General features: G+C 41.3%; 1 protein-coding gene across 29 annotated transcripts in view; it reads left to right on the top strand.

The window, feature by feature from the left end:
* ANK2 (ankyrin 2) overlaps window positions 1-20,163 on the top strand; it is a 340,186-nt gene that overhangs the window by 235,347 nt on the left and 84,676 nt on the right. For all 29 annotated transcript variants that reach the window (XM_030479945.1, XM_030479950.1, XM_030479959.1 and 26 more), the window contains 11 exons: window positions 3,819-3,917; window positions 6,035-6,232; window positions 9,234-9,332; window positions 9,504-9,602; window positions 12,179-12,277; window positions 13,123-13,320; window positions 15,831-15,929; window positions 16,411-16,509; window positions 17,458-17,655; window positions 19,164-19,262; window positions 19,370-19,468. In XM_030479945.1, coding sequence (XP_030335805.1) covers window positions 3,819-3,917; window positions 6,035-6,232; window positions 9,234-9,332; window positions 9,504-9,602; window positions 12,179-12,277; window positions 13,123-13,320; window positions 15,831-15,929; window positions 16,411-16,509; window positions 17,458-17,655; window positions 19,164-19,262; window positions 19,370-19,468 — 1,386 coding nt within the window. The remainder of the gene's footprint in view (window positions 1-3,818; window positions 3,918-6,034; window positions 6,233-9,233; window positions 9,333-9,503; window positions 9,603-12,178; window positions 12,278-13,122; window positions 13,321-15,830; window positions 15,930-16,410; window positions 16,510-17,457; window positions 17,656-19,163; window positions 19,263-19,369; window positions 19,469-20,163) is intronic.

Consider the following 20,163-nt stretch of genomic DNA (forward strand, 5'->3'; position numbering starts at 1 on the left):
GTGGTACATTTACAGTGTTGTTTTTTTTTTTTCTACAGTAATGCTGCAGTGACATTTTCTCCAAGTCTACACGCATGCACAGAGCACTAATAATTCATTTGCAGTTCTTGCCATTCCTAAAGCAATGTCAAATTATAAATATCTAATCACAATGCAGACATTTTCTATTAAAAATGTAGTGGATTCATATAAAGTTTACAAGGACGAAGGAAAAGATGTGCAGAATATCTAAGCAAGCTATATAGATAGTGACATTTAGAATGAGTTAATATCTTAAGACTTAAGCAAATATGTGATATATTTTTTGCTGTGTTTTTTAAATTTGTACTTTGGATGGCAAATCTGGAGGAATGCTTTAAAGCATGTTTAATTCTGCCAAGACTCTGAGAGCTTTGAGCAAGAGGGAGCCTTGCCTTGTTCATTTTTAAAGAGATGAGGTTTAGTAGTAATGAAAAATGAAGGAATGAAAAGGCCTTTATTTGTGGAGACAATTCAGATAATTTTGCATGTCCAACATACAGAATACTAACATTTTGTTTACCCTTACAAAAATGAGAATATGCAGCTGCAGTTTAGAAGAATTCGCTGATAATTTGGCCTTTGATGTTCATGTGCTATCATCGGCCTTCATTCGAATGAGCACCAATGTGTGCAACTGCCCTTCTATTGAGACGCTGCCCACATGATTTCCCATTAAGAATCTCTCATAAGCACAGCTTCTTATTATCTCAGTCTCTCTGGAAAGCTGAAGTAAAGCATTTTAATCACTATGCAATCACCCAGTCATTTATCTTCATTTATCTTTGGCAGGTAAAAAAATGACCAGGGATTGATTTTCAAGAAAACGTTTACCTTCTGTTTTGAGAGCCATTTAAGAGGAAATTAGAAGAGATGGAATTTGGTGGCTTCCACGCATACAGAGAGGGTTGTAGTGTCTTATCTAACATTCACTCAGCCATTGGTTACATTGCAAAGCATGAACCAGCAGAGTACCACATGTGCAACACAGAACACCCAGTGCAGGATGTCACTTGGAAGATGAAAACATTTAACTCCATTTATCTCCATTATGTACTCTTTGGGATGAGGAGATAAATGTTGGGCTTCTTAAAATAGAAAATTGCTGAATTCATTTTCTCCCAGCATGGCAGCCTTTGCGTTTATGGACTATCGATTATCTGTGCTTCCAAGTCTGTGTCTCTTCACCCAGTGTTGTATGTCCTGTCAAATGATGTGTTTGGTATTTTGTTTGGTATGTGTTCTTCAATTTTTGTGATGTACCAATTAGCAATGGAATGATTAAAGAAGTACATAGGCAAAGTCCTGCAATAGATTTCAGAGCACTGAGGTTCGTTGCAGGTGGATAATGATGCATAAGAGGACTCATTTGGTGCACCACTGTGTCTCCTAATGTTGGCTAATGTCAGTTTGTCCTCATTGTATTATGTACTAATCGTTCTGCTATAACAGTTCTGTCTTTGCAATTTCTCTCATCTTTGAAGAAAACATATGAGCAAAAATCGAATCTGAAGTATTAAATATAGAATAATTTAAAAATATACATGCTGTTTTCCCCAGGGCAGAAAGAGGGAAGAGAAGAGGGCTATATGGAAGGCTGCAAAGCATCTCGCTTCATTCACCTGCTGGGAAGTGCACAGACAGTAAATGGTGATGCATTTGTAAAAGCTATGAGAGGATAGAATAGGATAGGCAGCAAATTTTTCTCTCTCGTTTTAGACGGAATTATAAGGACAGAGGAGAAATCATGCTTTCTTATGATATAGTTCTTATTTCTGTTGTAGTTAGACTTCCTTGTGGAGGTCTTCATTGTGGATGCGCTTCTTACCTTGTGTTTTTCTTCTTTTTTCTCCCTCTGGAGATTTGTCCTGGTTTTCTGAAGGGTTCACACAATTCTCCCTTTCTTTTGCTGCACTATTAAATCGAATAACATCAAAGTGACTACGCAGATAGGGAAACCGAACCCCCTACATTGATTAAAAATGTAGAGCACAAAAGGTCAGAAACTGGAAAGAAATCTCAAATAAATACCTTGCCTAGAAATACATTTTGGGATACATTCTCACCTTAAGAATGCTAGTGGGAATTATGTTTATGAATGCCTCTGCCAGTGAGATGAAAATAGACCTCAGTTATGCATATAAAGACTTGATTTAGGGCACTCTGAAGCTTCAGCACATCAAAAATTCCCTTTAATTGACCCAATAGGCCAGGTGCTGAATAGCCTTGGATTCTGTTGGCAGGTTTGATCTTGCATCTGTTGAATTTCATTGCAAAGCTTCCGTGGGATTTAGTGATGACTTTGCCTCTGTGATAGTGAGTATCAAGGCACACCCAGCCCCTTCAGTATTTATGAAAACCCACTGGGAACAGTAGATAAGGGAGAAAAAGTCCTCCCTGCAGACTTTTAGGAGCTTTGTTGCACTGCCAACTCAGAGAGGTGCTCTGCGCTTTTGAAACTGAGGATCTGCTTCTTGGAACTACCTTTTGCAGAGTATCACAGGGCTAGGTTTGCATAGCCTGAATGATGTTACAATTGCAATGGCACTGTGCAGTCTAGAGCTCCTTTTAATTTAAACATTACAGTAGTACGAGTAAAAATATAGTGACGTAGACTTCCTCCAAACTCCAACAAGGCAAATAGTACATCTGTGTGTGAAGCTATGTAGGTCACTAACTCATACTTAGGGCTATTCTTTTGCTACTTTTTTAACCTCTAAGTAATAAAGCTATCTCTGATCTATATATTCATCTTTTAATCGTCCTGTTACTGGATTCTTCAGAAAGTACTCTAGAACGATAGCATCTCCCTCATCTGACATGGGCAACATGTCTCAAAGAGAGAAGGCTTTTCTTGTGTTTAGAAACTGTTACGACTTCACCTTTATAAACCTATCTCTGTTGAATGAGTATTTATGACTTCTCTGAGTGCATGCTTGAACAAGATCGAGGTCTGAGGAGATGAAAATGTGGGTTTCCGTATTTTTAGCATTTTCTTTTTTCTGTCAGCAGCACTAATGTTTTTTTGCAACCATTTTACTTGCCTTATTTTTGCTGTGTTTTTCTGCATGAAGTCTAAACTGTAGCAGAATTACCTGGAATGCATTCTCCTGTCAGAATGTTTCATTGACACTTATTTTGCTACCACTGCTGTGATCATACTGAGTAGCCTTTCAGTATAGGGTGGTGTTCCGCAATGGAAAAGGTATTGCAGAGTTGGTGGTCTCAGAGTAATTTTAGCAAGGAATTGTTAGCTTCTTGTACATCACTCAATCTCAGAATCAAAAGGGTTTGTTCTGTTTGTTTCTCTCTTTTTCTGTTTTAAAATTTTCTTTGTCCTGCTGCCTGTTAAAAAAAAATAAAAATATTCTAGAATAAATTTTTTAGTATGAACATTTCTTGTTTCATCCCTGCAACAAATGCAGTCAAAAGGACAAGTTTTGGTTAATGGAGCATCTTTGCCCCAGCATATGTTATTCAGGGAGAGGCAATACAATCTCAAAGCCATGCAGAGGAGAAGGAGGGGAGGAGGCAATTCATGCTTCCATTATTCTCTTTGAGAAGCGATTTCAACACATAGCAGGGCTTCCCCCCTGAAATGGTAACCTTAGAGTGTCCTTTACTGGTGCAAGGAAGAACAGGGATGAAACTTCATGTTCTGGAACCAGCTGGAGTTAGGAGTAAAAAAGAAGAGCTTTTTCACATGCTTATGGGGCTGCATTCCTGGAAGGGTGCTCCTCAGAGTGCCAGAACAGACAGTTGGGGATGTGCTCATTTGTTTTCCCTCATTTTACTTTAAGGATGGACTCACTCCCCTCCACTGTGCTGCAAGAAGTGGACATGACCAAGTTGTGGAGCTGCTCCTGGAACGAGGTGCCCCGCTGCTTGCACGGACCAAGGTGTGTGTCTTTCTAGAATATGTTAACAGCTCTATGTAACTTTCCACTGCATTTTTAATGTCACTGAAAGGACAAGGAAGATGACAGGAACATTTATATACTCCCAAAGGAAATGTATTAGTGGGTAGAATGATCCAGAATAAGGTTTTGTTACATAATTAGGGACTATCCTTTCCAAATATGTGAAACATTATACACTTTTTTGCCCCTCTCTGTAATATCATACTAAACATGTGGTATGCAGTGCTACGGCAAGCAGTTTGCTACTATTGCTTCTTAAGACCTTTCTCTCTTAGACGAGAAAGCTGTGTCAGTCACTCCTGGTGGACAGTTCCTGGTATAGATTTCCAATCTTTCCTATAAGCTAAGTAGGACCTGTGACTTGCAGCTTCTCCTAATTGTTTTCATGGACTATTTCAGACTTGGAAAATTATTTCAGTATGTTCTTACTAGTTTCTGAAAAGCAGATGTCTAAGATTAATTTTTCCTACAAATGCTGCGCCTTTGGTCAAACTAATGAGTGGAAGATACTTGTAGGGTAATAGTGAACCCCACTGAGCAGCACTTCACAACAGTGAATTTCAGAGTGCCTGACAAAGACAGCTGGTATCATTATTTAGAAACCAGTGGAACAGAGTATTGCAATGACATGCTTGTGGGTCCCCTGGAAGATCAGGAGGGCTAAACAATTTAAGTAACACTTTGAAACTGTTGTACTGTTTACTGGGCCCCACTGCCTCATCCTATGGCTCAAAACAAGAGCCATTAGTGGATTTTGGCCCATAGTTGTCCTTATTGGACCATCAGGATAGTTCTCTTGATAGTCTTCAGGAGGTGTTATCCCCGAGTTGCAAGCCTATCAAATAAGGATGTGCTCAAGCTATGCATCCTTAATAGCACCAAGTAGTCCACATCATCTGTTTATGCAGGAGAGATCCACAGGGAGAAGGGAATTGTAGGGAAAAGATTCTTTATCATTTCAATGATTCCTTTGGTGGAATAAGGTGAACTTCATGTGTCAGCACCCTCACTTCACTAAGAGGTAGTGAGGCTCAGAAGAATAGACCCTGCTACATACATTGTGCACACTCTAGGCAACATTCCCACATGTTGCCATTCAAAGGCAGATGTTACTGGTCAGGACAAACTACCAGCGTTGCTGTGGCAGCATCTGGATGTCCCCACTGTGTTGAGGATTGAGCAGGGCAGAACTGTGCTGTGGATAATTCTCTCCTTTGAGCTGAGCACACCTGTTTGAATCAGTGTTTGAGTTTGTGCTCAAAGAGTCAGTTTGAGCACACCAAGTCGGTTACCTGTTCAAGTCTGTATGTCACAGTCTATCTTTAGACATGCAGTAATTTTTACATAACTTGTTGCGTTTCAAATGAAATTAGATTTAAATGCAACTTCCTCCAACTCAAACAGGTGGTTACAAACTAGAGACAGATAAATACGTAAATATTGAAACTATTTTTACATATTAGTAGCAACAGTTCTCTTTTAATTGTTTACCTTCCATGGACTTCCATATTTACAAAAAGATGTATTAAAGCCAGACAGGCTATAAAGGTTCTGCTTCCACTGCCCTTCAAGGGTTACAGTTTGAATAAAAAGTCCAACTATGGTGGTGGTTGAAAGTATCATTTTCCAGCAGCTCAGGGATCGGGTTTTTCAATATTATTATTTTTTTCGTTGAACACTCAAAGGAAAAAAAGAAAGGGTCCTGAGTAAATAAGATGTGGTAAGTAGGAGCTTTTCCTCTAATTAACATAGAATCTATGTCTTAGTGTTGAGTATCCCCAAAACTGTCTTTTAAGGTCAAGGTATGTTTTATTAAATCATGAGGCAAGGCGCCTAGATTCTTTTGCTTTGATTAAATTCAGATTTTTAGTTAATTATATAATGTTCCTCTAAATTTGCCTATATTTGCTGGAATGAAAGGGTGGCTATAGCTTTTTTTTTTCTTTTTTCCAGCTTTTCTTCCAGTCCGTAGCTGAGATGTGTCTCTGTTTTGGTGACAGGGGGATTCTGCAAACTCATGACGGCATCCTTCTAATAGGTGCCACAATCTAAGTGAGAGTTACTGGAAGTTACTGTTCTGTTTTCTTTTGCCACAGAATGGACTCTCTCCCCTTCACATGGCGGCTCAGGGGGACCATGTGGAGTGCGTCAAACACCTCCTGCAGCACAAAGCTCCTGTGGATGATGTCACGCTGGATTACCTGACTGCCCTCCATGTGGCTGCACACTGTGGCCACTATCGTGTCACCAAACTCCTTCTGGACAAGAGAGCAAATCCCAATGCTCGTGCCCTGGTAAAGCTGTCCCATCTGTGTTGTGTAACAAAGCTTTCCAGGGCAGATGAGTAGCTCTTACCAGTAAAGCTAAGTTAGAATTGTCAACAAACTCCCAACAACCTCAAATAGTTGCAGTTACAACAGAGGTTCTCACACCTGCTGGTTGCCACTATTATATCTTGTATCCCTAGGCCTAGTCATGGACCACGTCCCATGAGAAGTGAGTGTAGTGTCAGGTCTGGCAGTTTTATGGAGTTCCTAAAATCAGAGCCATTCCTAGCTGCTGCTGACATAGGCATTGGTATTTTACTGCATTAGTAGTTTGGTTTTCCATACTATGTGATATGATACACAAATAATTTCTAAGCTTTCACCCAAATCAGTAAGTTAATTGGCATAGAGAAAATATGCTAAAAAGCTAATATTTCTGCATTTATCAAATTATGACATTCCCCTCTATTAGGTGCTACTTTTCTTCCTTTTCAAAAACCAGTTCTTCTGATGCTTACAGGAAAACAGGTATGATTCCTTTCACTCACTGGTCAGAGCATTACCCCCTAACTGAGAGAAAAACATCTCATTTGGTTTCAGGAACATATAAAGCTTTCAAGTGTCTTTAATCTGTACAAACCCAGACAAGATTCCAATTTTCTCTAATGGGAAACCTCTCTGTGAACTATTAGCTGAATGAAAGATACAGTACCAATATATTACACTCTCGGAGGGGGTGGGGAAGAAATAGACTGCACACTTGAGATACTTCTGCATGGCAAGAAGTCTGCCACTGCCTGCTGTATTCAGTGCCTCCACAGCACTTCCACTGCTCTGATGTCTTCCCCAGTTTCTTGCCTTCAGTATGACCCTGTGTTTTTTTGTGAAGGCTCCTCCTGTCTGTTACTTCCCTTACTTCCTTGGAACTGACTTTATATTGACACAATTTTCTTCTGCCCTCTCATTTTTCTTAGCCTCTCTATGCCCGCAAATAATGTAACCTCTCTTGCTTCCTTTTCTTATGCTTTTCTTGTTCTGTCTTTCTCAGTATCATGTTCACTTGGTTGATATATTTCTATGCTGTTTTCATCCTTCCTTGTTTTTCTTGCCAGTCTTCCCATTATCTTTAGCTGTACTTTCCTCAGCTACACCCCCCCACACACACATTATATGCTAGCCCCCACGTCTTTCTTTTCTTCCATAACCAGAAATACAGCTCCTGTTCTTCCCCTTCTCTTCCTCCCTCCCAGAGAAACATCTGAAATGAAAGGAGAACACCCTCAGGCTGCTATCTCTCTGCTCTCTTTCCTCCAGACTCTTTCCCTCCCCTCCCTTGTTTCCTCTCACATCAGGGACTTGTTGCCTCTGGTTTGTTTATAGTTTTTAATATATTAAATGATGCTCATAATTTCTATTAGTGATACAGGGTTTTTTTCTGCCTTCTCCTCTCCCCTATCAAACTGTTCTTCACTTAAATAGAAGTAGTGAAATTAAATCAACTCAGGCAGTACAGTGAAAAAATGGAAACTTCTGAAACTGTAAAACTCCCTAAGAAATATATTGAGAGATATTGTGCAGGAGGTAAAATATCTAATTTTTTGATTCCTTCTTTAGAAATTGTAGAAGGCTAATAGTAGTAATAATATTCAGTAGAGTCCTGGGGTGGAATAAATTTTACGAATAATTAATTTTCAGCTAGATTTTAAAAAAATAATTGTTAATGTTTGTAAAATAATTTGGGGATACAAGCATTGTATGCGTTCTTAGCTTTTTCAATTTGCATCTGCTTTAAAGCACCTTCAAATCAACCAATAATTAACATTTCCCTTAACAGAAACTGACTGCAGAATAATCTGTCACATGCCCCTTCCCACAAGCTAAGATTTCACTGATGAGTTCTGTTTACTGCTAGTTGACTGTTTAGCGACACTGATCCTTTTTATTAGAAAATACAGCAATTTTTCAGCATTATCCAAAAATGTTACCTGTGCTTTTTACTAAAATGTTCACATGTGGTGAATAATGTGTTTGTTTAGCTTTAGGCACATGCTTAACCTGCATTAACTATAATAGTACATAGAAAAAGCTCGAAGTCAAAGCCTGTATTGCAGTATAGAGTATGAAGTTATACTTTCATTTGGGCTCCAATCTTGCTGAATAAGCATCTCCAAAGAAATGAGTGTGTGCTGATGGCAAGCACAACACTAGAATTCTTGTCTCACAATACAAAATGCTAGGTTGCACTCTTGATTTAGGATGTTCCTTTCTTCTGTCATTCCTGTCTCTGTCCCATTTATTTTCAATCTGAATGAGGGCTGAACCCTTGCTTACAATGCTTCATGACACAGGGCAGGAATAAAGGAAGGGGGGGCACAGATGCTTCAAGAGTGAACAACTTTGTATTGTGAAACCGCGGCTGATTATTTATTTAAGATACCTCACAGAATGTGCACACACACACAAACATGAAAACTGTGTACTGTAAATGAATGCAGAAGTGTAAAAATCAATACATAAGGTGCTTGGATTACAAGATATTCTAAAATGACAAAGTAAGGTGCAATCCAGAAGAAGTACTCTGTTCCTTTCCTAGAGAGGTATGGAATATGCTCTATACATTTCCAAAGACGCTACCTGATTTCAAAGTGATCAATATAATTTCTTACATGTTCCTTGTGTTAGGCAAACTTGGGAACCAATTGAAGTCATCCTCACATATATATGTGCACAGCCTTCAGAACCACATACATACATGTGTGTGCGTATGCACAAAGAAGTGAGAACAGGCATGTTTGTATTTGGTTTTTGGAGGTGGAAGTTCAGTTTCTCTCCTTTGCCTGAGAAGAAAGCAGCGCTGCTGCTTTGTTCTGCCCCAGACTACTGGGAAATGTCTGTAGTTCTTAACCTGTTGTGCTTACAGAACAAATGCTTCTGGTACTCTAACACTTCTGCTCCTAGTGCACCAGCATGGAGCTGTGTGTAAAGTGTAGCTGCATGTTTTTGACTAACATGACTGTCTTTTGCACAGAATGGTTTTACTCCACTGCACATTGCCTGCAAGAAAAATCGCATCAAAGTCATGGAACTCCTGGTGAAATATGGGGCTTCAATCCAGGCTATAACAGAGGTAGACAAATGTTTCGTGTCCTGAAGAAACATTCCTTCTCTCTCTCTCTTTTTTGCTTCCTTTTTTCTCTCTCCTATCATGCCTCACTTTCACTTATGTTTTATTTAAACGAAGAAGCCCCTTCCCTACGCCCGTGCAGAGGAGTAAAACTGCTCTTGCTTTGTTTCGCAGTCGGGCCTCACACCAATACACGTGGCTGCATTTATGGGCCACTTGAACATAGTCCTCCTTCTGCTGCAGAATGGAGCCTCTCCCGATGTCACTAACATTGTGAGTATGGCTTAGACTAGAATCATCTGTGCGATACCTCCTCCAAAAAGTGTCTGGCCTACTATGTAGTTCAACCAAAGGTCACATTTTAATGATTCTTTATGACTTTTTTGCATTTTAGGGCAAATTATTCCAGCACCTTAAGTGAAGCAGGGGAAATGGTAATTATCTATGCATTATAAGCCATCTGTGGTTTCATGTATTCTTCTTGAGTAGGCAGAGTTTCCCTTAGAAACAGACAAAGCTCACCAAATACATCCCAAAATGATCATAATCCAAGGCACAGGGAAGACTGTGTTTCCATTCTGAAGAATGAAATTTAAGCCCAAATGGCTTTAATTTCTACTTGCATAGCTTCACTGGCTGCCATGAAATTGCATCATTTGTATCAGTGAAAGGGTATAAGATGCTTAAACCCTAACAATTAAATAAAAAGTGCAAATGCCAAGTTCAAGATGTTCCTCTCACACAGGAAATTCCAGGAAGTGGTGCCTTTTGGAAGAACATGCTTAAATCTAGAAAATGTGACCTTTGGGAGGTAACACAAAATGCAGAACCTGACTTATCATAGAAATCAGTGTTTGTATACCAATAGCCTAGTTACCAAGAATAACAACAATTAGAAGAACATGATGGTTTTCCGAGCTGTATTTCACAGATACCTTACTGTTCAAATTTGTCAGTATAGACAAATGCTCAACTTATGACCACCTGTCCTTTGACAGCAGGTTTTTACCAGACAATAACGTTATAGAGAAGTGTTCCCAAAAACAAAAATCAACAAAAATCTAGTAATCCAGGTACAGTGGACTCATCAGTTTTTCTCAATTAGAAAAATCTAATATGGAACCTAGTAAAGATGTTGAGCACACAGAGATGTTTGCTTGAATCGTTAGAATGGATTTTTCTTGACAGAGTCTCTTACTACTTTCATACTTTGTAATAGAAACAGTCTTTACATAAAAACTTTATTGATGATGTGAAAGCCAACAAGGAATCATCTTGTAAGCAATTAAAAGTATTACGTTACTGGACATCTGTATGCAAAGTTTAACACATCACAACTTACTCTACACAGGGGTCTTGGTTTTTACTTGGTAAGCTGGAGTTCCCTGTTGAATTACTGTTTGCAAAAGCTAAACTGCATTGCTAATTCAAGTACAAAAGGGTCTTCACAGAAATTTGATCTTTAGAGTGTGCAAAATGCAAACCTTATTCACATTTTAAACAGATCATTCTTCAGGTAATGAAGTTTATATGGGTGACATTCTCTATTAAGATTTGTAGCTAGGGCTGTGGGATTTTGTTTGTTGCCTCCTTACTAATTACAACCGGTAATACAATGTTAATTTTAAAATGACAAGATAAATCAACTCCTAGTGAGGAGGGTTTGCTTTAATTAGTAGTTCATACTAGTAGGAAAGCTCAGGCTGCTTCTTTTCCTGCATGTAGATGAAGGACAAGAAAACATGATTGCTGATTCTGCTGCAAAAGATCTCGACCAGAGTCGAGAAATGAACACACCAGAGTGTTCGTTTTGCCAATTGCATTTTAACTTGATAGTCCTAGGGGTAAAAGCCTTAAACAGATCTAGAGTAAGGAGAGAGAACAATTAACACAAAGAAGTGGTTGCTCCTGCTGTGTTGTCATAGAATCACAGCCTGGTTTGGGTTGGAAGGGACCTTAAAGCTCATGTAGTTCCAGTCTTCCTGTCATGGGCAGGGACGCCTTCCACTAGACCAGGTTGCTCCAAGCCCTGTCCAACCTGGCCTTGAAGGCTGCCAGGGATGTTATGTCATAACATACAGATAAATACAGAGCTCCTGGTTGTGGAACTATCCCACTGCCTAATGTGCCAGTTGCACAGGGACTATTTCAGTCCAGTTTAGGACAGTGACCGCAGAGAATGTTGGACAGTGCAGAATTAAGCTAGAAACTTCCATCATCAAGAAATACTCAGTTTCAGTGTTGCTTTGCAAAGCTGTGCAAAAAGTAAATGCTGTGAATGTGTATCATCCTGTAGCCATAATTATCCTGATCAGAAATTCCACATCACTCCAGTCAGCTTTGCAAAATTTCATATTCTCCTCCAAATTCTGTGGGCTACAAAAGGCTTTCCATGCTTTTCCAAACAAGATGCTTTCCATAGCCTACAGGCAGAGCCACGCTGCTGAGCACAGATTTTACACATTTCATATGCTGGCTCAGTTGTGCACAGCCATTGCAAGGCATTTTAATGCTGCCAGCTCCACACAGTGTGCAGGAAGAGACCATCTGGAAAAATATCCTCTTCCATCTTGAGGCTCGCATACCTTGGAATCCCTTGAGAGAGACAGGATTGATATACTCTCCTGCACAGCACACAAGCTGATGCGCTGTTACGTAGAAAGCTGAGGAACATGTGTGACCAGGGGAGTCTATTCAGCAGAATTTCCATAAGCCAGGGTCGGAAGCCAGGTTCTCGGCTGGTGGGAAGGTGGGTCTCTGCACATGTTGACAGGGAGGGAATTTACACCGTCAGAGCTCTGTTTCTTCATGGAGGTTTAGAACACTGAAATGTTTTTGCTTTTCTGCAGCGTGGAGAAACTGCGTTGCACATGGCGGCACGTGCTGGGCAGGTGGAAGTTGTTCGCTGTCTCCTGAGAAATGGGGCCCTGGTTGATGCCCGAGCCAGGGTAGGTGTTCTGCTTAAATGGGTTTTTTGGCTTTCTCTTACTCAGAAACATAGCTGAAGCAGAGCAGCTAGGGCAGAGCAATTTAATTTTTTTGATCTGTTGATTCAGTATTTAGCACACCTAGAAACAGTTCTGAAAACATTAACCTGTCCATGCATAGATCTTTCAAAGAGAATGCATGTGGTGGGCTGACCCCACCGGCAGCTGAGCCGCGCTCAGTCATTCACTTACTGCAGGATTGGGGATAGAACCGAAGGGTGAAAACGAGAAAATCTCTTGGGTTGAGATAAAGACAGTTTAGTAGGTGCAGAAAAAAGGGGAAAAAAAAAACCCAAAACACAACACCAACTCCTCCCTGCCACAAGCGGAGTAGAGGCAATCACCTATCACTTCCCATAAGCAGACTGATGCCCAGCCAGTCTCCAAGCAAGAGCTCCTTTGGAAAATCTCATCCCATAGTTCATTGCTTAGCATGATGTTACAAGGTATAGATTATCCTGTGGTCAGTTGGGGCCAGCTGTCCCGGCTACGCCACCTCCCAGCCTCTTGCCCAAGCCCAGCCTATTCCCTGGGAGCAGAGGGAGAAACAGAGAAAGCCTTGGTGCTGCGTAAGCACTGTTCAGCAATAGCTGAAACATTGGTGTGTTCTCTCTGTTCTAGTAGGACACTGCTGAAGCTCAGAAATGAACCTTTGAGCCCTCTGTTGATGGCTTTTTTTTTTTTTTCCCTATTACTTCCTATGATTTTTGCCAGACAGATGCATAGCTAGATCTATGGGATAAACCAGGATATTGTGTTCAGGGTGGTTCTACCTGCGCTAATTATCTACTCGATTTGAGTTGTAGGAAGAACAGACTCCACTGCACATTGCTTCTCGCTTGGGAAAAACGGAGATCGTCCAACTTCTGCTACAGCACATGGCCCACCCTGATGCAGCAACTACTAATGGCTACACTCCACTACACATCTCTGCCAGAGAGGGACAAGTTGATGTTGCATCCGTTCTCCTAGAGGCCGGTGCCTCGCACTCCATGTCCACCAAAGTAAGACATAATATATGCCCATAGCACAGCGCATGCCTGTTTCGTGAGGAATGTATTTTCACACTGAGAAGTTGAACGTGTTTGGGTCTTTTGTTTTATTCTTACTTAACAGTGATCTGATAGACTGAAGTAATAAATCAGAAGTGAGCCAGATTTTCACATTTTGCTGTCATCTGAAGTTGGGAGTTTGGTTCCCAGTGGAGCCAAATGCGGATTATGATAAATATACGGTCCCAGCAGGTTTAAAATGTACACAAATACTTTGTTTCTCTCTTTCCCATTGTGTTATGGGTAGGGTTTTTTTTGACAAAATTTCAAAAAAAAGGAAAGAGGATGATGGTAACAGTTGCGTTTTTTGGGGGGTTTTTTGTTTTTTGGGGTTTTTGGGGGTTTTTTTGTTTGTTTGGGGTGTTTTTTTTTTTTTTTTATGAAAAGGCCTGCTTATTCTTCAATACCTTGTTTGTTTAAATAGTAAAATAATTCTGGTCTTGCTAGCGGAAAGGAATGTTCCTGAAACATAGAAGTCAGCATCTGTCCAGCCACATCTAATGCTGAATTTATCTCCAGTGGTTCTATAAATGAGGTGTCATATGACACAACAGGCCATTTTGTCTGGAGTTATAAAGAAACAAGTCTGCAGAACTGTTAATGTTTTGTTAGCCAAAAATGTTTACCAATACATTCCTAACAAAGTGATAAACATGTAAGAAAATAGACAGCTGTGAACAGAACTGTGTGCCAAGACATCTTTTCCAAATCTATTGCATGTGATAGAGACTCACTTAATTCTCACTATTGTTTTAGGTCTTTAAAAAGTACACCCAATTTTACAGCTGGAGCTAAACCATTTTTGAACAGTGGGGTGTCTTCCAGGGTTTAGAAGACTAAACCAGCAATTTTCAAATTATGATCCATGGGTTAGTGGTAATGTGTGCTGTTCTTTTATCCAGCTGTTAAATCACATTAGAATGGCTAAAAATACACTAAACACTTTCCTAATTTCCCATATTGCTTTGTGGTAATTGCTTTAGGACTGCAGGAAAATTTTATAATTATGAATAGGAGAAGATGCAGTCCACTAGAAAAATGTCTCTACAAACCTGTTATTCGTGAACTAGAAATGTTTGAGATTCCTGACATGAACTCTTTTTGAGGTGGGATTAATGAAATGTTAATCATAGAATCATAGACTGGTTTGGGTTGGAAGGGACCTTGCAGACTATCCATTTCCAAGTTCCAACCCCCTACCACGGGCAGGGACACCTTCCACTAGGCCAGTTTGCTCCAAGCCCCGTCCAACCTGGCCTTGAACGCTGCCAGGGATGGGGCAGCCACAGCTTCTCTGGGCAACCTGTGCCGGAGCCTCACCACCCTCACAGGGAAGAGCTTCTTCCTAGGGTCTAATCTAAATCTCCCCTCTGTCAGTTCAGAGCTACCACCCTTTGTGCTATCCTACATGCCCTTGTCCAAAGCCCCTCTCCAGCTTTCTTGTCAGCCCCTTTAGGCACTGGAAGCTGCTCTAAGGTCTCCTTGGAGTCGTCTTCAGGCTGAAAAAGCCCAGCTCTCTCCGCCTGTCTTCAGAGGAGAGGTACTCCAGCCCTCAGAGCAACTTTGTGGCCCTCCTCTGGACTCCTCCAATAGGTCCACATCCATAATGATAATAAAAATAATGATAAGATTACATATCACTTATGTGTCAGGAAAATAGGTCATTGTAGCTCCCTGGAATTACTGTCAGGGCAGCAGTTTAGTCTGCCACCTGCTGTCTTGCATCCATGAATTTTCCTTATCAACATGTTGGGGTTTTGGTGTGTTTTGTTTGTTTTTTAAATTAAAAAAACAGACAAAGAGCATTTTTTGACATAGACCTTACACCTGTGCTGTACTGACAAGCATTATCAAAACAAATAGAAAAGGACTCTCTTTAAGAGACAATGTTTAATGTTGCCAAAAGCACTGCCATTGAGTTAGGTGTGAATTTTTTTAGCTGCAGTTCAGAGACTGCAGCAGAACTTGGTGTCTGTATGGATAGAAGACAAATCATTTTCTTCAACAAACTCTAAAGGAGGAATACAAAGTTTGGAGCATTTCTCACTGAATTTAGATGGTGTTTCATTGTTACTGGCAACAAGTGATACAGGAAATTCTTTCTGAAGCTGTCATCATGTGAACCTAAAAAGTGCAGCTGGTTTGGAGTAGAAATTTGAACAAGTGCCTTCCTTGCCCACACACAGAGTGCACATTGCTAGTAGAGTCTGTATCAGAGAAAATGTCTGCCAGCCTGACTGCGTACACGTAAGGAAGAATAATACAAGGGAAAGTATTTTCTTCTATTTCATGCTTCTCAACGTGCTTTCAAGAGATGATGCTCTTTCTAGGTATGGCTGTTGGTTCTTTGAGGGAGGAATATAGGTTGAAGACTAAGTGCTTAGTCTTCACAGTCTTAAAAGAGAGATGTCAGCCTGACCTTTAACGCAAACATGTGTTTTTTATCTCTTGGAATTTTTCAGAAGGGATTCACACCTTTGCATGTGGCTGCCAAATACGGGAGTCTGGAAGTGGCAAAACTCCTGCTACAGCGTCGTGCCTCTCCCGACTCAGCTGGCAAGGTACTAATGAGAAATGAAAGAAAAATAAAATAGCAGCAGCGTTTTGTATTCTTCCTTAGGGAAGAACTGTGTGAAACATGCACACGGAAGGAGGCTGTGTGGTGGCGTTGGCTTTGAGCGCGAGGGTCACATTCCCCAAAGGGTGAGGGTTAGGTTGTGAAAACCGAGTGTGTGGGATCCCTGACAGGAGGGCGGACACATTTCTGCGGCTCAGGAAGTGCCGGTTCCATTGAACTGCCCAAACTCTCAAAATCCTAATGGATAAACGGGAGGGGGCGGGGGGCCGGTTCACCAGCTCTGATGCTGTGGGAATTGCTTAGCTCTGGGGAGACCTGCGGCCCACATTCACCCCACTCCACCGCTTATCCCGCACTAACGCCCCTCCGCTCCCCCTTCCCCGGTCCTCTCAGGCACTAACGGCTCCGTAACAACCCCCACACCCCGTCCCCTTTCCCGCCTAACGCCGTAACCGCCCTTACAGAACGGCCTCACCCCCCTGCACGTCGCGGCCCATTACGACAACCAGAAGGTGGCGCTGCTGCTGCTGGAGAAGGGCGCCTCGCCACACGCGACCGCCAAGGTGAGTGTGTTCGTGCCGCCCGCCTGAGGGGAGCCGGGCGCTCACGCGCTGTACCGCCCGGAAAACCGCGGCTCCCCGGCTAAATGCGCCTCTCAGGGCTGCGGTGTCCGGTGTGGTGCATGGGGAGAGGCACAAGTGACAATTTCAGTAGGTTGGTTTGGTAAAGATCCCGTTTTAAAGAACCGCACAGACCTGCCAAGCAAGCACCTCCAATGGGGGCTGTCTGCTGTGACCCAGAGGATTCCTCCCACAGCCTGTGGTTAAGCAGTTAAAGGAGGGAAAGTTGCCAGAAAGTGCCATCAGTACCATTCTGCTTTGTCTAAATCACAGAATCACAGACTGGTTTGGGTTGGAAGGGACCTTGAAGACCATCTAGTTCCAACTAGATGGAACCCTGCCACGGGCAGGGACACCTTCCGCTAGACCAGGTTGCTCCAAGTCCCGTCCAATCCAGACAAACAGTTAATTTGATCCAAAAAATCCCATTCCTCCCTCCCTCTTGCTGCTCCCAGCTGGTGCCGTGACTGACACACATATCAAAATTCCATATGGAAACGCACCTCTACCCACATGCTCTGAAAAAGCATAATGCAGTGAAGAGTGTGCACCCATCATGGAGAATGTTGCTGATCAGTCAAAAGTGAATATTTACAACATAGGTTATTCAAAATGTAAGTGCCAAGCTCTGGGTGGTTTGAAGGTATCAGCTGAACAGTCCTGCCCACCCGAGCAAGGGCTGGCTTTGTTCTGGTTTAGATGCTGAAAATAACAAAGCAATGCAATAGCAGGGCCATGTGGGACATGTCTGGCATTGAAAATGTAATGAACTCTCATCTCTAGTAATAATGGGTAATAAAAGAATACTGTTTTGTGGTGTCTGGCTTCTTAGGCTTATGTGGCTGTTGTAGTGTTAACTTTATTCTTGTTTTGTTCCCTGACTGGTGCTAGAATGGATACACCCCTCTCCATATTGCTGCCAAGAAGAATCAGATGCAGATAGCAACCACTCTATTGAACTATGGGGCTGAGACCAACATTTTGACCAAGCAAGGAGTCACCCCGCTTCATCTGGCTTCCCAAGAAGGTCACACTGACATGGTGACCTTGCTTTTGGAGAAAGGATCCAATATCCATGTGGCAACAAAGGTACAAACTGGAGACAAAGTACTGTGTGTGGGACTATACTGTAAGATGCAAAGTGCAGTGTAGGAATTATGTCAGCTTGTCGGAAATTCTCAGCTTCGCTTCCTTGTGTACATACTTGTGAGTCTGCAGAAGTGACAACAGGTGGGTGAACAGTAAAAGTGAGAAGAGGATCTCTAGGACTGGCAGATGGATTGACCAGTTAACTCATACTGTGTAATTAACAGCTGTACTGGGAAACACACAGGAGGAGCTGCAGCTATTTGCCATGACCAGAGGAAAATGATGTAACACCTTTCTCTGGTAGAGAGGTTACAGGAGGAAAGGCAGACCAAGAGCAAATTGTTTCTGCGCCTTCAGGAAGGCAGGACTGCAGTATTTCTGTGGTACTGCAACCTTGCCATCTCTCAGGTGTTTTGCATATATTTCTGAAGTTTTACATTAGATGCAAAGGAAGAAGAATGTAAAATTCTGGAGTTTGTGGGCCCATGGGTAGATTTCATGCATTCACAGAATGGTTTGGGTTGAAGGGACCTTAAAAATCATCTAGTTCCAACCCCCAGATTTAAGAACATATATCAGGTACCAGAAAGCTGCAGTCTAAAATAGTTTAATGCTTTTGCAAGGTGCATTTACCCTTCAGCCTTCTTTCCAAGTAGAAGAAATTTGCAGTGTCTGGCAAATAACAAAATAACATTATTAGCACAGTAGCAAGGGAGAAAAATCCTATGGAGGACCTGTCCAATTTGTTTGGCTTTTTTATTTTTTGTGATTGTATGTGACAGTTTTTTTCATAGAAAATGAATTCCTCAAAAAAGACCCCATTACTGTAGATGTTCATAGGTCACTAGATTTATCCTGGCATATATGTAAGTCTTTCTTAAGGTCAAAGTCTGCAGCCTTTTTTCATACAAGTCAAAATAGAAGGTTCAAGTCTCTCACTGTGTTACACTACCTAACTAATGAGAAAGGTGATTTACATTTCTCTTACAGAATTTGTTCCCTGCCTTGTTCACAGGCAAGTACTCTGTTCATGATTGCAGTGAGCTTTTAGTTAAAGGCTGCATCTATTTCTTTGGCATCTTTGAATGGGATTTATTTTTGGAGTTATTTTCTTCATTCTGGCTCGTGCCTGCAGTTGTCAAGGTTCCTTTTCCTGTCTGAGGAGTGGGAAGCAAATGTGCTTCCCTAATTTATTAATGAGCTCCTCAGCTTCCCAAGTGACATTATTGTATAAAATCCGACCACGATCGTTGATGCCTGAAAGTTTTACTCTGTGATTATGGTGATGTAATTGCTTTGGAGCTGTTTGCCAGCCAGAACAGGAGAAGCATCAACCCTACTTTGTTCAAAAAAACCAAACCACCCATACTTGGAAGCTATAGTTAGGATCTCTTTATGTTTTAAAGATGAGAAAGTGGGAAAAGCTAGATTTCTTTCCTCATGTAAAATAGGCTTTATCCTTATTTTTACCTTTATTTTTTAATTTCTTTTGTATATTCCACCTCCAGACTGGACTGACATCCTTACACCTTGCAGCTCAAGAGGATAAGGTGAACGTAGCTGAAATACTCACAAAACATGGTGCAAACCAAGATGCTCAGACAAAGGTAAATCATGAAGTGGCTACTGTCTTCAGTGCGCCAAAGGATGCTATCCTTGTAAAAGGAATGTTCCACTGAGCTTGCAGTTTTACTTATTTGTTCTTTTATTGTAGCTTGGTTATACACCTTTAATTGTGGCGTGTCACTATGGAAACATCAAAATGGTGAATTTTCTTCTCAAGCAGGGAGCAAATGTCAATGCTAAAACGAAGGTAAAGAATTTTTCATTGCTTGCTTTTGCTCTTTATTATGAACCTGGTAACAGAGTACTAGGAATACATACCTTTTCACTTAGTGCCTTTTCACTAGAAAACTATAATTATTGCATGGTAGGTGTCAAAATATGGTGAGTGGTGACTGTAGAGAAACACTCACTGCTATATCTCATCCTGTAGTGCTCACAACAGAAAAGTCAGTTAACTCTTTGGGAGTATGAAAAAAGGAGATAGAGAATCATTTTAATTGTTTGTTTATTTTTCTTTGCGCTTGGAAACTAACAAATGTGAGCTTGTTTCTGATCTCATTTACACATGGCTTACACCTATGTGCTGCCAAACTAGTAAGTAACAGTTCAGACATTTTGAGGGTGATGCCAGGTTCTCTCCAAACTGCTGGGAAAAGAGTGGGAAGAATGATCAATGTGTGGGTGGTGTGACTCTGGAGAGGAAGCAGCTGTGGTGTGGGAATGCAGCTTAGAGAAGACACATTTGGGTTTGTTTTTTGGTTTTTTTTTTGAGGGGAATCTGGGTACACTGTTACTGACAAGTTGGACCCAACTGCCTATAGCCAAAGTCTGAACAAAATCCACTGACTTCAGCAGTTGAACACCAACAGCTGAATGTGGTGCGTTTTGTAGCAAGAATTGTCTATCTTCTTAGTATACACATAGAGGTTTTGGTGACAGCAA

This window comes from Strigops habroptila, chromosome 3, assembly GCF_004027225.2.
Source record: "Strigops habroptila isolate Jane chromosome 3, bStrHab1.2.pri, whole genome shotgun sequence".
Classification (NCBI taxonomy): Eukaryota; Metazoa; Chordata; class Aves; order Psittaciformes; family Psittacidae; genus Strigops; species Strigops habroptila.